At 37.9% G+C, this 18252-nt stretch overlaps 1 protein-coding gene across 5 annotated transcripts in view; it reads left to right on the forward strand.

The window, feature by feature from the left end:
- Ano6 (anoctamin 6) overlaps positions 1 to 18252 on the forward strand; it is a 183531-nt gene that overhangs the window by 92085 nt on the left and 73194 nt on the right. For all 5 annotated transcript variants that reach the window (XM_063254601.1, XM_063254599.1, XM_063254600.1 and 2 more), the window contains one exon: positions 5287 to 5415. In XM_063254601.1, coding sequence (XP_063110671.1) covers positions 5287 to 5415 — 129 coding nt within the window. The remainder of the gene's footprint in view (positions 1 to 5286; positions 5416 to 18252) is intronic.

Consider the following 18252-nt stretch of genomic DNA (forward strand, 5'->3'; position numbering starts at 1 on the left):
CCCCTTCGAAAGGCATCTCAGCAGGCAGCGCATCCATCCATTCACGTGCATGCCGGGTCCACGGTGGTTTTGAATCACATCTCGATTGCTTGGTGCACATATCATTCGAGGAAGCAGGGGACCTTCTCCTAACCGTGCCTTGCACATCTCACACTGAAGGCCCAGCTTGAAGAAGGTGTTGTCGCCTTCCCCCGACTTAGCAGTTCTGCTTTTAGTCACAAGAGTCCCACACTGAACTGCCTGGGGTCTGGTACATCTATTCTGTACTTACACACTCATCCCTTTCCCTGTGTGGCCTTTAGAATTTCATCAGTAAACCCCTAGAAAACCTACTGACAACTGATTAAATAAGGTAGTTTGATTAGGTAAAGGAGAGCAGTAGGCATTACACAAAAACACAGGGATTCATTTGGGCAGGCTCCATAGTAATAATGTTTGCACTCTTCAGTTAAAAGGTACAAATGAAAAAAATATATTATTTTGACTATGATATGGGGTAGAGTAGAAGAGATTGTTAATCTAGTGAGATTGGTACAAGGCACTCAAAGCCTGCTTATGGATTTGTTGATTTCATAAGTGTTTTTAGTGACAGTTAAGCAACTTCTGTCTCAGAAGCTTTTAAAAGACCAGGGCACTTAAATTCTGCTTCCAAAATTTAGCCTAATGAGAAAGTAATTGAACATGGGCACATCTAGGACATATGGACAAGGAGGTTTTGCAGCAGTGTTTATAAAAGCAGAAAATTGGAAGCAACTTTTCTGTTGATCAGTGGAGGAACTGTTTAAATGATGTTGCAGCCATTAAACATGATGATGCAGAGCTTTACATAAAGCTAGGAAAATGTCTGATGTTTATAAAACAGTATGTGTAGTATTGAACCATTTTGGTTAATGTGCATGCGCGAGCATGTGGGCTGAAATATTAAAAAGGCTCAGTTCATCACTGGGAGATGGGATTATGTATGACTTTTCCTTTTCCTTGATACTTTTCTGTATTTTTTAGAAGTGTCCAATATTGAATATGTATTAATTGTATCTCCAGAAAAAAACCATTCTGTATTCTGAGAAAAAAGTAAACTAGAGCCCCTGCTACATACAGGTGCCTAGCAGGGAACTCAAGGTGAGCAAGGGCTGCCCGATGGCCTTGAGAAGTGAGCAGTGTGGTTAACAGAGTGAGGAAGGAGACTGTGGTTTGTACAAAACTCATCTGAGTTGTTGCTGAGTCACACTTGACTCTAAACACACTTTCCTCAGAATTCCTCCCTCTCATGAATAGGCTCCTTTTCTTCTGTCCTTTGCCATCAGCACATTACCGAATGCCTGGTGTGGTCAAAGACAAGTTCCTCTGTGGCTCCCCAGTACCTCTCTGTATCCCTGTTACTTCCCTTTCCTTTCACCCCTGCTTCTTACAGCACTGGTCTTTGCTACCTTCCGTTTCCAACCTTCCCATCTCTGCAGTTTTTGGCTTTTTCTTTGACTCGAATTTTGGCATTTTTTTTTGAAATTTGCATTTTGTCTCAATAAAATCTGACCTGATCGCTCTCATTTCTATAATATTTTTGCATAATTGTGTAAAGGGAAAAGCATTTCACTTACTACTTACACCCTGAGTCTGCCTGAACTCTTTATTTGTTAGGAAAAATACTTAGGAACTATACAGTATTCATAATTACATGACATGTAAATAAAATGTGGTTATGTTTCAAATTTTTTGAAATCTGAATATTTAGGGTTTTGTGCTTTTTTTTTTCATAATGTGATTTCTGAACTATTCTTGTTAAATAATAAACTTTTCTGACAGCTTGGTGTATAAAGGTCAAAACCAGGAACTCAAATGAGCCTGGAATACACCCTACTCTTAGGCCATCTGGAAGTGTAGAGACACAGTCATTGTACTTGCTATCCAGGGCACATTTTAGGCATTCTGAAATAAGAGTTGGAGCAAAGAGTCTAACATGACTGCTTTTTATCCAGACAAGTATTTTCAATTTAGCATTTTTAATGATTAGATGCAGTTCTTCCACAATGAAATGGGACTTAGTTCCCATCTGCCTGAATATCCATTATAAAGACATTTGTAAAATGTGAGATTGGACAAATGTTGAGAAGCAATGTAGTTTTAGAACTCACAAAGTCCTAGTACTGGAGTCTGAGATTTGGAAGAGTGCTTTTTGGGGTGGGCTGCGGTCGTGCTGCATGTCAGAGAGCAGTTGGATGCAGGTGACCCTTTCCCCAGGTGCCCGCTCACCCCAACCCTTCCTTCCACTGCCAGAAGACAGACCTCCCGTGTTGTAGTTTCCTTTCACTTAATGAAAAACATCATATTCAAGGAAAAGACCACTGCTCTTTTGTATGTCGTATTTTCCTGCCAAGCAACTATTAGTGGAAAATGCTCATCTTTGGAGTTGTTCCTCCAGGACATTCTTTTGCAGCCGCTGTCCTACAGTACTGGAGGTCTCCACTGGCTCCAGGGACAAGATTGTACCCACCAGTACTTCCTTGCCAGTAGCACAGCAAAACATACAAAAAAATCTGCTCCATATTCTTAAACTCATACTAGCATTGGAAAGAGTAATTTTGCTATATGCATTAGTGGCCAGATTAGATTAAGGAAAATCTTGCATTTGGGGGTTTCTTTTGTTGAAGGAACAATTTTAAAAAGGTAAGAAGCCAGACTAAGAGGAAAGGAAAGCCTAGAAAATACCGCTTGGGTGGATCACATCTGACCTCTTTTTGTACTTGGTCCCTTTCCTGCCCTACTCAGTCAAGCTCTTCCTGCCAGATATCCCTTTGCTGGACCAAGGATTCTCCTCTTCACCTCCAGTGTGCAATGTCACAGCCAAAAACTCAAAGACAAGAGTTGCTCATTCTACACTAGTTGGCAGTGTCATTTTGGTTTATTTTGATGTCATGACAGAGAAACATCAGTAGTTCTGTAAACTACTTCAGCCCTTAACTTTTAGTACAGCATCAGGTCAAGTCACCACTAGAAAGGGTGGATGTGGTGTCCTCAGGATGGAGGGGGGCGATGTGTACAAGCAGATTGAATGTATTACAAACTCCAATTGTGATTAGACATGTACTTGTTATTTTTTTCTGGGAAAGAAAGGTGAAATTTTAAAGACTAGTGACTTTTACTTGTTACGTTAGCATTGCTAGCACTTTCCAAGACTTTTAGGGTGACAGTAAGTTACCCCGCTGACCAGAAGGATTACTTTCCCAGTGGAAAAGCAGGAGCCATACATAAGTTCTTGATCCCTGAAACCATTTTACTTGATCAAGTTTAAACTTGCTCTTTAAGTATTTTTAAATTGAAGCTGCTAAACAGGAGCAAGTGGGTTTGAGATTTCTTTTTGCATATTTCATCGTGGTGCCATTTGACTCAGTAGAAAAAGACCCAAGATCAAAATTTGAGTTATCAGAGAAAGTGTAAAATAAGTTAGAGAGTGGAACTTTAACACTGAAAGGCACTGGTGCCCCACCCTTTTTTGTTCATAAGCCAGTCTCATTTAGACCAATTCCTTTCTTGTTGCATATTCTGAGCAACCCAGCCTTTAGTTTTTGCCTTCTTCATACGCACTGGGTAGAACTGTCTTCTGCCAAAATATGAGAAACTTGAATTTCACAGCAGTGGGAGATTGGCAGTCTTTTCTCTGGCATTGCATTCTGGTAGTATCATAGCAGAGTTTGACCTACTTATTTCACACAACGTACTACTGCCAACACACTAGAGTATTCTTCCAAACAAAGAGCCTTGGCCTTCTGCACGCACAGGAGGCATGCAAGGAGAACATTTGGGAGCTAACTGCCAGCCTGTGCCACCATGCAGTGGCCATGTGAGAAGAGTGTGCTTGGAGCTGAGTGCAAATGTGATCCTCATCCTGGGTCCACTTCCAAAGAACTTCACATCTGCAAGTGCCTGCTGGACTGCATTAAAGGCTACACACAACAAGTTACTTACTGTCCACTTTGCAGATGTCTACCAATATGACCACGTTTCTACGTTTCATGTACTCTGCTTTTTTTTGGTGGGGGCATCATCCTGAGAAGTTAACTCTGTAATTTGCCCTTCAACATACAGTTTCCCTTTAATAGCCAACCTGGTTGTCATTAACACTTGAAAGGAAAAGAAATTGAAGGTAACTAAGGAACTCTGTGGTCAAAGTGAAAAAGACAAAAAAGACAAGGCTTAGCATTTTTTATGGAACTTTGTATACTCTTTACATTTGTTTTAAATAATTAACACAGCAAATGAAAGAACTGAATAAAAGCATCAGCTCAAGACATCAGTGTGTCTCATTTGTGTTTATGCTCAGTGCCCTGGATAGGAAAAGTCTGAAGACAATCACACCACTGGTGGTTAGAATACCTGATGAGGTGAGACTGGGCTGAAGGTGCATTGGGGTGAGTCCCATCAGCAGAGTTCATTCTGTATGTGGAATAATTTGCTTAGTTGGGAGGCTCTCGAGTTGCTAGCAATAAACCTTCACACATTGCATGGTGGGAAAGAGAAAAGGAATAATAAATACCAGTTTTAAATGTGTTGCAAAAAATACCTCTTCACAAAAGTGTGAAGGTGTGGTAGGATAAAAATACCTCTTCACAAAAGTGTGAAGGAGGAAATGGTGTGGTAGTTGTAAAATAAGGTGATTTCTGTGCTAATTGAAACTGAACACAGAGGAGCATTTATCATGTTTAATGAACAAAACATCCAAGTGGTTTCATCAAATAATGGCAGAATGCAGGCTCCCATCAGTTTGGAATGGGGGAAAATGAAATTTAAAAAAAAAAATATATTACTTAACAGCTGAAAAGCAACCTGGTTCTTACGCAGCAAGAAAATTAACATAAGCATTCTGACAAGTTGTGTAAGAACTCAAACCCATCCCCCTTCAGAATAAATTAAGCTACTTCTGTCCAAGTCCATATGACAGAAGAGGTTGTTTTAAATTGTGTTAGACCTGTCTTTTCCCATTTGTTCTTTGCTTTTATGGTGTTTTAATAATTCTGTGATGATTGAGTTATATGCAGAGTGCTGACGTGTTTCCCCACCTTTGTAGGATAATGCTGAGCCTTTCAGTACGAAGACTTCCTCTCACTAACACAGACTGTAACACAAGGGTTGTGGCAGCCAGGGCCGCTTGGTCAAGTAACTGGTAGTGGGCGTGGGTGGATTTGTCTTTTTCAATGAGCACATCAAGGAAAATATTAAAGCTAGAAGATAAACATTTATAATCAGCACTTTTCAAAAGAAATTTATTAAAATCTGTTTTTCTGTGCCACACAGGAGGAATTTAATGGAAAAGCTGACTCCCTGTATTTTAACGACGGCCAGCGAAGAATCGACTTTGTTCTAGTGTATGAAGATGAAAGTAGAAAAGAGACCAATAAAAAGGGCACAAATGAAAAACAACGGGTAAGGACTTTCTCTTTCTTCTTTTTAATTTTCTTTTTATTCCTTATAATATAGTAAAATGGGGGCGGGGAGCTATTTTTATGTAAGCTATAAAGTGAAACCACTATTGAAATATATAACAAACATACTTTTATTTTCTCTGTTACTGTTCCCTCCAGGCATGTTAGCAGCAATAAAAAAATTGAAACAGAAACTTCCTCAGGCTCTTAGCTTCAGTGGGTTTCTGTGTGGCAGAAGAGATTAAGGCACAACTACCTATTTGTAATAGGTAGAAAAAGAAGCTATCATTAGTGACATCAAATGTAACAGCAACTAACACTCAGCATGTGCTCACCTAACTGTTCAAGCTACGTTTTGCATGTGTTATAGGTGTATTTTGTATGTTTTCTCATTCATTTCTCATCACATCATGAAGCTTTCTGTTACCACAGCCTTCTGTTTATAAATGGCAGAGTTGGCCCTTAGAGATGTTAACTGATTACCCAAAATTATGGCCATGAATCTAGCAAGTGTGGAGCCGTGGGTCAAACTCTCATCTTTGATCCAGAACCTGTGTTCTTGACCTCTCATTTTTCTGTCACCTCTTCCTCCTCCTTTCCTCCATGGCCAGTCCAGCTGTTCACTTTTCCTTCTCCTTTGCTTCAAGTTATTTTAGGAATGAGCACCATCTTTTCTTGAGATCTTAAAACAGTAGGGTTAAGAGTCTAACAACTAATGGAACTTCTCTTCCTGAACCCAGGAAGCATTATAGTCGGTCAAAACAGAAGGAGCACATACCTGTATGTGTCACTTTTGTCCGCTCTGGAAAGCCTTCCCCCATGCTGTACGTTCTCTCTTACATATGTGATGTGACACATACAACCTTAATTGTTCCTCCTTGTACTTTTTCCTTAACAGACACTAATTTTAAATCTACTGTTTTCTTCCTATTTTTCAAACCAAGTGATGAAACCTTTTTAAAAAATATAATGATAGTATTGTTTTAATTGTGTTTTCAAATTCAGAAGGGGATAAGGGTACAGTATTATATTTGTGTAGTGCAACAGAATGGGTCCAGGCTTTGGAATCGGACAAATTCTAATCTGCCATTGTATAAGTTGGAGCAATTTGAGTTACTCGCAGGTAAATTTCTAGGTGACATAAGTTTAACAATAAAAGTGTATTTATTGGTGACATCAAACATAAAGGTTGTGTCCCACCTAAAACGTGATTTGGGGCTCTGTTCCTTGAGTTTTTCAGGTACCAGACATGGAGGCTCTGCCCTACTTAAAAGGTACTTCCAGGGTTGTGGCATCATCATGTCAACTCTGATAGGTGGGACAAGAGAGAGAATGCAGAAAGAACTCCTGATTCTTCACCACCTTGGTCTGCAAGTAGCTGTAGCAGTTTTATTACCTAGAACTCAGGGAGGCAGAAAGTATAGTCTTTGTCAGGACAGCTGGTAACTAGTTATGCACTTATATAAATTTTCTTAGAAATATTCTTATTTTACATTTCGACATCTCTGATATCAGATTGTATCTTATAAATGGTATGTCATATTTTCATTGGCAAAATTTCTTAATACTGGCTTATCATATAATCCGTGGCATCTTAGAGTTTGGAAAATGACATCTTAATACCTGGTCCATAGGATTACAGTCAAGATGAAATATAATAGTGTATATAGATATTATATAAATTTTTACATATATAAATAATACTAATTTATGTACCTTCCCCTTTCATTTGGTTTTGCTTCAAATATTATTCTGATATAAAAAGGCATACAACTCTCATTTATATAACTAAGTACACAGACCTAATCCATTAAAGAATAAAGGAAACAGTTCTGGTTTTAGGCAAGAGATTTACTGCCATGGTAAAGGGGCCCTAGAGCTACTTACATTATTAATAAATTCAGCATTTGCTTCAGACAGAAACAGTTCCCATGTTAACTATCATAAACCAGGAGGGAAAAAAAAAAATCACTCTTAATTTTGGCAATCCTTGAACTCATGGATTGATACACAATACTTTGACACTGTTTTTTTTTTTTTTTGGTCTTTTTCATTGTTATTGGTACCGGGGATCGAACTCACGACTGCCTGCTTGCAAGGCAGGTGCTTATGCTGCTGAGCTAAACTCCCAGCCCCAGCACTGGTTTTTATAAGCCACACTTCGAAGTGTTTGTGAATTTGTATTTATACATACAGCTTAATTTATACTTCACCAGAGTTGAAAGTTCTACTTTGGAATCATATTTTTATTAATTGGAAAAAATTTTTGAAGTTCCATCATTGCCTTGTCGGGAGTTACTAAGGATTTAGAACAATACCCAAGAGAGGCAATTTTAAAAAGCCTGTTTTCTTTGAAACAAACAAAAAAGATGTATGGGTAAATCACACTAATTTCCAAAAGCAGCATCAGGGTTGACTTTGCCAGGGTACATCAAAAGTGTATTGTACAGTATGTTTTAGGGCTTGAAAAAGAATAGGGCCACATGCATCAGAAAGAGCCTTAAATGCTGTGTTTTCTCCAGAGCAAGAGGGAAAATGCTGTTCTAGCCAAACATTGAAATATATAATGGTCACCGGAAGTTAACACAGGAAAATGCAGGAAATCTATCTGCAACACCAACGATATAGATTATTTAGTCAAGAGCCTAAACTACACGGCAACGTCCCACATGAATCCAGATAAAAACCCAGAGCTCAGGACAGTGCCTCCCACGAGTCCAACTGGAGGTCCAGAGCCCACAAGAAAGACTCAACACCAGTCTCTTTTACGGATCTGTGCCAGGAAGACCCAAGGATCAGCGGTGGAAGCCAGAAAGTCTGTGCCAGCAGGATGAAGGAGTTGTGCTAGTGGGATGAGGGTTCTACACTGGAGCCAAGAAGTCACACTCACAACAAAGACCAGGGCTATCCTGAAAGGCATCACAGTCATCCTCAGCGACACGGAGGCCCTAAGCTCTTCTGAGGACAAACACAGTCGGGTACATGCCAGGAAGCAGCGTGACGAGTTCATCCTGGAGACCAAGCAGCACATGTCTTCCCCTCTGGAACCAGGAGCAGTGCTCAATGTGAGGACCAAAGACTCTCCAGGAGAACCAACCACTCAGAGAGCAACTTGTAGGAGAACCCACAATGCCTTCTTAATGCCTTAACCCTCTAACACCTCCCTTCTTCTCCACCAATTTATCCTGGCAACTTTCCTCAGGTGGAGCATGAAGACTCAATGCCATGCTGATGTACTCCAGCTGGCGTTAAGTTGACCACCAGTTCTTAACCCGTAACAAATACCGTGAACTTAGTTCCCTTCTATTAATGAGATTACTCCAGAAACTTTTTACCTCCCTTTAAAAACATAATCTTGTTACATTTAGCTTTTACACAGGGATGATTATGCTTGGCACTGAATCAGTTTGAATTTTTTTCTTCTGATTTCAAATCACAAGTAAATGAAGCTCAAAATGACTTAAATGCTAAAACAAGATTGTGGGAAGGTTTTTTTTTTTTTTTTTTCTGATTTAAGAATAGTCTGGGACCAGTGATATACCTCACTGGCACAGCACCTGCCTGGCAAGTGCTAGGTCCTGAGTTCAATTCCTGGTACCAAAAAAAGAAATCTGAAGATGGAGACATCTGTGGATTAGATAATTTATTGGCTTAATGAGGCTACCCCAATCCTCCTTCTCTGCCATTCTTAATGTGTTAAATTAAATTCTTAATTTAAACTGGCTTAGTTGGTTATAAAGTGGTTGCTGCAACTCCACCTAGCCAGAGGCAGAACAAGGGACTGTACTTCTTCATGGCTCTTTCTTTTATGAGAGACAAGGAAGATCCCCTGGAATAGCCCTCAGTGGACTTCCTTTTGTTTCATCGTCTCTGCCAGTCTATTCCTAAATCAACCACAGTTAACTCTCCATGGCCATTGGCTGCACATCCAGAATCATCCCAATGTAGTTAGAAAATATTCGGAGGAAAAAAATTGCATCTGTACTGAGCAGATGTAGGAACATATTTTTGTCATTATTCCATAATTAGTATAGTATAACCATTTACATAGCATTTTTTATTGTATTAGATGTTATTGGTAATCTTGAAATGCTTTTAAGTGTGTAAAAGAATACCTAGGTGCATCAGTTAATGGCAGGGATGTGTGCATCTATAGTGCTGGGCATCTATCCACTGCCATTCTGGAATCAGTCCTTATGTATCAAGGGGATTGTACTGGGAGAGTAAATGTTTTACCTTCACTGACATGGACTCTTAAAGATTGGTCTAATTTATCTCTTGAATCACCTGGTCACCAGTCCTTGGAAAACATTTAGGCTTCTCTTTCTTTGCATTAAAGAAAAGAATAACTCTTTCTGGGCAGCCAAGCAGTGTTTGCCTGAGAATATCATCAGTGTAACTAAATGTGTTTGATCTATATAGTAAAGAGCAAAAAGATGGTTTAAATAGAACATTCCCATGTATTTCTCCAGCTCTTCCTGTTCATTTTTATTAGTAGTTGCTTCTTTCTTCCTACTTCCTTTCACTAGAACCGCTAACAGGTGGCAAAATAGACCTGCTTTCAATTTTGTTTTATCTCACACTTATCTCCCTTCAGACAGAAATGATCACATAATTTAGTAGATGGTAAAAGATAACTCTGAAGGGCAGGAAAACCTTATAAGCAATACTAACCACTTGAATATGTGTTTTATTTTTTTAGCTATTCCTAAAAGGTGATGGACATTTTTTTTTATTTTATTTAAGGAGAAAAAGGAAAAAAACAGAAAAAGGTACAAGTAATACAAAATTTAAAAAATAAACAGTAAGAAATCACTAGTTAATAGATTACATATTCTCATCTTAGAAATAGTTGTTCAGGTTACAAAATTGAAGCATATAAAGTGGACCTTCAAACAGTGAGACTGCGAACAGTTTTGTTCAGTGATCCAAAAAAACACTCAGTAATACGGTTATCTATTTTATACACTTAAACATATATGCAGTTATAACCTTTAGAGCACTTTCTTTTCTTTTGTGCAATGACAATTACACATTTTGGGTTTTATTACTCCCACAGTTCTTATTACTTTTTTTGAAGAGAGTAAAACCAAATGCAACATATCAGAACAGAGTCAGTCAAATCAAAAGGATGGACATAATAGATAATGTAAAAACAAAATATAAGCTGATCAACAATGGTTACCATACTGCCTCTTGCCATTTTAAGAAAATTGGCAGTTATAATAAAATTGAACTAAACAGTAAAGAATAAAACCAAAGCATTGGAGACATTACAGGATTTTAAAAGAAAATAATAATCAACCAGAATGGGCGTCATAATGATTCTTATTGTCTTCACAGTTATGCCTATACTTTCAAACTTCAGGCAAAGCAGAATAGAGGAAAATCAGTCAAAACAAGATGGTGAGGGCAATACAGGATTTCAAATCAAGTTAATAGAAAATCAAAGTAGGTTACTATAATGTATCCTATTTTTTATTTATTTTTCCCTTAATTAAAAAAAATAAGAAAAAAGTAATTTAAAAAAAGGGGATTGATTTAAAAGAGGGCATAACAACAGAACAGCGCAGGTCAAAACATAACCATTTAAGCAAAATAGTGTTTTACCACAAGATATCCTGACATAAAAATAGTTACCATAGTGTCTCTTTCCTTGAAATCTTTGAGTATAACTTCTTATACTATAGTACCAAACATATCAAGACACTATAAAACCATTCAAGAGAATGACATTATTACAGGGTATTTAGAACCAATTAACAGAAAATGAACAATGGTTTCTATATAAACTCCTTGTCTATAAAAGTTTTTGCTTATATTATCATACATAATAAAATCCAATAAGATACCACCTTTTAAGACCAATGGAGACTGAAGAATACCAGTGTGATGGGACTTCAAAACAAGATGATACTAAATCAGCACTAGCTATTATGATGTCTTGTTTTCTCCAAAATACCTGTTTCTACCTTCCGGTCTTCTCTGCCTCATTTCTGTCGAGCTCTTTTTCTGTCGTTTGTTGTCAGTTTGTCTTCATTTCATTTTCTGCTCCATTCATTGTGGCCTCTCTGCCACTATTTCTGAAATCTTGGTATTTTCCTTTTTTAGACTATCCTTCAGTATTCTCTGTAGAGTTGAATTAGTGGTTGCAAATTCCCCTAGTTCCTCTTTATCCTGGAAGCACCTTGTTTTTCCATCAGTTTCTAGGGACAGTTGTGCAGGATATATCAATCTTGTCTGGAGGTTATTATCTTTCAAAGCTTGAATTATTTCCCCCCACATTCTTCGTGCTGAGAAGTCTGCTGTAATTCTGATGGGTGTTCCCTTGTAAGTGATCTGTTTCTTGTCTCTGACGGCTTTTAATATTCTGTTCTTATATTGGATTTCTGGAATTTTGATTATTATATACCTGGGTGTAGCTCTGTTTGGGTTGTAGGTGGCTGAAGTCCTATATGCCTCATATGTCTGAGTATCTTTACCATTTGCTAAATTAGGGAAATTCTCTTGGATTATTTCTGTGAATAGCTTTTGTAGTCCATTTGTTTGTGTCCCCACTTCTTCTCTTATGTTCTTAATTCTTAAGTTATAGATCCTCTGATCATCCTCTAGCCTTTGTATTATTGCTGTTTGTTTCTTTGTTATTTTTAAGAAGTTTTTCATTTCATGCTCCCATATTACAAATCTGCCCTCCAGTTCAGATAATCTGTCCTTAGTTTCTTTCAAGCTGTTATGCCAGTTTTCGATAGAGTTTTTAGTTTCCTGGTAATCTCTTTGAACCTGCTTCACATATTCTGTTTTCTCTATTTTCTCCATCAAACAATTCTCCCCTTTGTTTCTGTTCTTCCATTCCACCATCTGTTTTTTCTTGGGCGGTGCTTAGCATTTCTCTAACTATTCTGCTTATGTCTTGTTTCAGGTCATTAATAACTTTATTCCTGAATTCGTCTATGAGGTTCTGGAGATAGCGCTTTATGTCTTTTGGTGCCGTGTCTGCTATTGCCTGTTTGTCAGGATTGGGGGCTGAGGACCCTTTCTTGTTGCTCCCTCTTCCCATATTCTTTGTTCCTTATATTTATGCGTTTATAGGAGGCCCAGCTTCCTTCCCTGTCAGCCACAGTGTGTTTGAAATGCGCTGGCTAGGTTTTCCCGCCCACCGCAGTGCACCAGGGAGACACAGACCTGGGCAGTCTATGCCGGGCCCAGGTCAGCCTACCAAAGGCTTCACCACTAGGGTACACCTCCAGGCACTGGGATCTGAGTTGGGCTAGCCTATTTGGTCTCAGCTAGGCGCATCTCGCAGGCCAGGCACTCCCCACCAATCCCGCTTGAGAGGGGGATATGTGACTGAAATCACTGCAGCATCTCGTTCCTGGAAGTCTGGGGTCCGAGTATGTCCTCTGCTGAAGCCTCCTTCTCTATGGAAGGGTCCCGATTCCCTCACTCACCTCAGGTTGATGCAGGGCACCTGGCCAGTCCTGCTCCCAACTCCTTCCAACGCTTCCCACTCTCCGAACTTTCGCGTCTCTCTCCCCGCTGTGCCGACCGGGAAGCAGCAGTGGCTGCAGGTGATTCAAATCACAGTTTCCAGTAGCGTGGGGTCCGGCTTCTGGAACCTTATCTGTTTCCAGTTGGTTTCTCTTAATTCAGTTCGTTCCTGGGTTAGCAAAGAATATTCTCCCTTGCCTAGGACTTCCTGCCTGGCACCATTCCTAGATTTCAAGTGCGGTTTCTCAGAGAGCCTCTGAGGCTGCTGCTATCTATCTGCCATGTTCTTCCAGACTTCGTGATGGACATTTTATATCCTTGAAGTTGAAAAAAAGTTTACGTACGGAAGTATACATTTGTATCTGATACCTGACCTTAAGGGATTTTTTTTTAAGGTATTAAGTGTTGAACTCAGAGTTTCATGGTTGTTAGGCAAGCGTTTTATAATTACATCCACAACCATTTTTTATATTTTCTAATTTTGTAATAGTGCCTTGTTAAATTGCCCAGACTGGCCTTGAACTTGTGATTCTCCTGCCTCAGCCTCCCAAGTAACCAGGATTACAGGTTACCACAGTGCCTAGTTTGGCCTTTAGAACTTTTTAGTGTGTGACAGAAGGGTCTGGCTCAGAGATTACTGAAAAAATGGATTTTTAAAAAAATTACTGATCAAGCTTATTTATATCATTATAATATGGTTTTATCCAAGCTTGTAAATGCTATGAGACAACCAATCAGTTTTAGATCTTGTGAGCTTTTAAAATTGTTGTGCATCGTTTTAGTGAAGTCAGTCTGAGATCAGAATTGTTTGCTTAGAAGCTTTGGAGATGTTAAAAGTTCATCCAAAAGTTTAGGATGAGAGAACAAGGGAGAGAACAAGTCAGTGTCTCCCGAGAACCAGCCATGCTGGAACTTGGGCATGCAAACCAAGAAAGCAAGGAGCACTTCCTCCTGGTAAGCAGTGCGACAGAGCTGTGGGCCCGTCAGGGAGAGAATAAATTAGTGTCTCCTGTGAGCCTGCTGGCATGCGGGTTGAGACTCAAATACCACCTCATTCCCCTTAGCCACTGGATGGTTTCAATGTCAGCCAGGTTAATAGCAACTAAGATACGTAAAACAACTAAGTGCTAGTAGTTTTGGGTTGATTATGCTGACCTGGGGCCAGCGGTCTAAGCATCTCTTGGGAGGATGACAGTATGCAATATAGCAAATATGGGGGATTTCCTTCTGTGTTGTCTTTGAAGGCCAATATTGTTTTCATTGTTTTGCTTTGTTCTGATTGTTTTGCTCTGTTCAATATTCTATTTTGATTGGTTTTGCAGTTTTCTGGTTTTGGTTTGATTTTGCTATACCTGATTGAATGGACAGTTATTATGAAGACAGCGAGGTATACTATGGTACTAATTATTGTTATCCTAGTATCCTGCTTTGAAGTTCTGTACCAATTTCACTGCCTTGTCTTGATTGGCTTTGTTCTGTATTGTTTTGTTTTATTTTACTATCTTTAAAATAAATAAATAAATACTTTTAGCATGATAGACATTGTGTATTACTCCATATGATGAGATTGTATATCTCTTAGTACAATTTTACAACAGTCATGAAGAGCTTGTGCATTTTTATTAACCATTCTCAATTATTTCAAATTTCTTGCTGTTGTCAGAAGCATTTTCAGTTGCAGTCTGTGGCTTATTGTTGCGTATCAAAGAAGTTTGCTGGACTTTTTTTTATCCCTCTAAGTTCCATTTGGGGAACTTGACAAGCTCTTGGTGGTTCTGAGAGTTTTCAGTGCTTCTTTTAAGTTTTTTCAAATGAAGGTCAAGTTGTTTACAAAGAAGTTTCACTCTTTTGCCATCTTACATTGCAATGATTAATATTTCTTTGGTAAAACCAGCAACACTAAATAGTAGTGACCATTTGTATTATTCATGATTTTAAGGGGAATGCTCATGAAATTTAACCACTAAATATCACACTTGCTATAAATTCTTGGTAGATTTCTCTAAAAAAGTTAAAGTGATTCTCATTTAGTTTTTGATAAGTTTTTTTAACAACTGGATTTTCTACTGTCAGATGTATTTTTTAATCTCCTGAGGTAATTGACTCTTAATTAAGTCCTATATATATTAATACATATGTCCCTTATGTAAAGGTTGTTGATTCTAGGATCCCTATGGGGATCAAAATCTGAGATTCTCCAGTCACTTCTCTAAAATGGCATAGTATTTTTATGTAACCTCTGCAATCCTCTCATATACTTTAAATCATTGCTAGATTACTTGTAATACCCAGTAACAATATAAATGCTGTATAAATGATTGCTATACTGTATTGTTTGAGGACTGATGACCAAAAGTCAAAAAGTCTGTGCATGTTTTGTACAGATATAATTTTTTTTTTTTTCTAAATCAGTACCGGGAATCAAACTCATGACCAAGCGCTTGCAAGGCTTATGCTACTGAGCTAAATCCCCAGCTCACAGATATAAAATTTTAAACAATATTTCCTACCCTCATTTGGGTGAAGCTGTAGATTTAGAATTTATGGGTACTAAGGGCTGACATTGTTTATTTGTAGCCAGTAAGGCAGTAATAGTACAGGTAACTGAAAAATGGTATAGATAACAATAATAGTATAGATAACTCAAAAATTGTTTCTTGTAGTCTTTAACATGTACTGTATAATTCCCATAGTTATAAGTACAGTACATATTGATGGTACTACTACATTAGTTTACTTACAAGTTAATGAAAAATACTCAGCATTTTTATGTGAAGTATGAAAAAAGTTAAATCTATGGATGTAGAAATGGTGGTAGTTACCAGGGGCTTGAGGGAGGAAAGGAGTTGGGAGGTGTTGGTCAAATTAAACAAAATTTCAGGTAGGAAGAATAAATTAGTTAAAAAGATCTACTGTACAGCATGGTGACTATCATTAATGGACTATGCTGAAAATTGCTAGGTGTAGATTTTCAGTGTTCCCATTATAAAAAAGTATGTGAGGTAATGCATATGTAAATTAGCTCAATTGAGTCTTCCACAATATGTATGTATTTTTAAAAAATTTATAACTGAAAAATATTTGAGAGAAATGTTAGGAGGAAAGTGAAAAAAATTTTGAGGTCACTTACAATGTAATAGCAATTAGATGAGTAAATCAGCGTGTAGAGGCAAGAAAAATAAAATTTTATTTTATTTAAATTTCATTTAAAAATATAAGTCATAAGGTCTTACTCAGAGTTTAACTGCAAACTTGCCTGTCAGATTCCTAGTTGCAAAAGAAAATGAGAGAGGGGCTGGGGGTTTAGCTCAGCAGCATAAGCGCCTGCCTTGAAAGCAGGCAGTCGTAAGTTCGGTTCCCGGTACCTATAAAAAGGAAAAAGACCCAAAAAAAAAAAAAAAAAGAAAATGAGAGGATAAGTGACATGGTCCTAAGTCGTCACATAATAAAAACAAAACTTTATTTAAAAGAAATACAGTGTTGTGGTAAGGGGCTCTCCTGGATGACTCCCAGCCTAAAAGAGCAAGTGTGAGTGAATAGTCTGAAAACAGGCTTACCTCCTCCAAATTAAAAATAACATAAAATAAAGGCAATGGCAAAGAAAGTGAGAGTAATATATAGAACAGTGTAAAATGTTTTCTGAGATTGCAATACTTGCTACAGATAGTCCACGAATTGGGAACTTGAAGCTCATGGTAGGATAGCGGTTAGCATCAGATAGTTCAACTTTCTGGGCTATTGGATAGGCATTCTGACTTTTGACCTAACAAGGAAATCAGGCTAGCTTCAAAACCTTATTAGTTTAGAATAATGCAAGAAACTCCACTTTATATTTTTATCTTTTTCCTTGCTTTCCACCTACATGGCATATACTAAGATTGGAGGTTAAAGAAATGAATTAGAATCAGCAATTTGAAATTACGGCTACAAAATGTGTTCCTGGTATAAACATGTTTGGGTTTGTTTTTTGTGTTTTTTTTTTTTTTTTTTTGAGGTCTCAGCGTAAAGCAGTGAATCCACATCTTGCTACTTTTTTCCAATAAGGGAAATACTTTTGGGCTCAAGCCTTAAAAACAGAGGACAATGAAGTCTTGGAAAATAAATCTGACTATTCAGTTCCCTCTCATCAAAGACCTTAGCAACATATTCACAAAGATGTGGAAAACAAAACACTTCTATTGATTTTCCCTACTGAAGGGAAAATCATTTATGTTTGAATGAAGAAGGAGCCATTATATGTTCTGGTATTGACAGTCACTAGTGTCTCACTTTTTTAAAGGTCATCTGTGTAACAATACAGGGCTGGCAAAAACCAACCATGGAAAGGTTAGCCAAGGGGCTTAAAGCAAATAATCACAAGAGAATAGTTGCTTGCATGTACCAGGACATGCATGTGATGCACATGTACACAGAAAGATGTGTCCTAGAAAAAGATGGCTAAGTATGTCTCATAATAATTCAGCTAGGCTGCTTATTAAAAATAGATTGTCCAATGGGGCATGGTGGCATACACTTTGTAATCCCAGCACTCGGAAGGCTGACCAGGAGGATTGCTATGAATTCCAGGGCAGTCTAGACTGCATGTTCAGATCCAGTTTGAACTACACAGTGTCACCCCATCTCAAGACAAAGAAACAGCAACATTGAATTGGTTTCTCTAGGAGAGGCATCCGAGAATCTACATTATAGGAAAGCTCTCTACATTGTTCTTAGAAGATACTCATTTTGGAAATCACATGACTAAAATGTTTTTAGTAGTTGTCTTAACAGTGGATTACAGGGGCTTTTTTCCCCTTCTCTGAAAATTTAAGTTACCTACTATGAGTATTTGTTTCTTTGTAAATACTCCAAAAATGCTAATTTAAAAAGTAATTTTGGAGGTGAACTTCAGCTAAATATTTCCTTGCATTTTTTGCTTCTCCTTGAAAGTACTCATCTGTTTTCTGCCCTCTTATGAACATGTTACCCACTTGAGTAAATTCTTCCTTGTACCCATCTCCTAACATTAAATGTCTTATTGTCAACATGTGAATGTAAGTCAAGCTGCAATTGAATAATGTATGTATTGTTTACCAAGCCTTTGAGAGCCTATGATATATACTAATAAAATAGCACATAGTATAATTAATTCGTTTTTAGACAAATTAAGCACCTTTGACTGATTTGGCATGCATCTTTATAGGCTGAGCAAAGGTTAGCAAGTTGAAAATAAAAATTAATGACATCATCAGTACTTTGCCTATTAGAGCTATAAGAATATTTGAAATTAATCTGTGCATGTGTTTTATCTATCTCAGCTGATTTATACTTTATTATCACAGTACATTTGTAATTTACTTCTTAGTCACTG

Source organism: Cavia porcellus, unplaced genomic scaffold (genome assembly GCF_034190915.1).
Source record: "Cavia porcellus strain 051 isolate PalLab524CR breed Dunkin Hartley unplaced genomic scaffold, mCavPor4.1 scaffold_8, whole genome shotgun sequence".
Taxonomy (NCBI): Eukaryota; Metazoa; Chordata; class Mammalia; order Rodentia; family Caviidae; genus Cavia; species Cavia porcellus.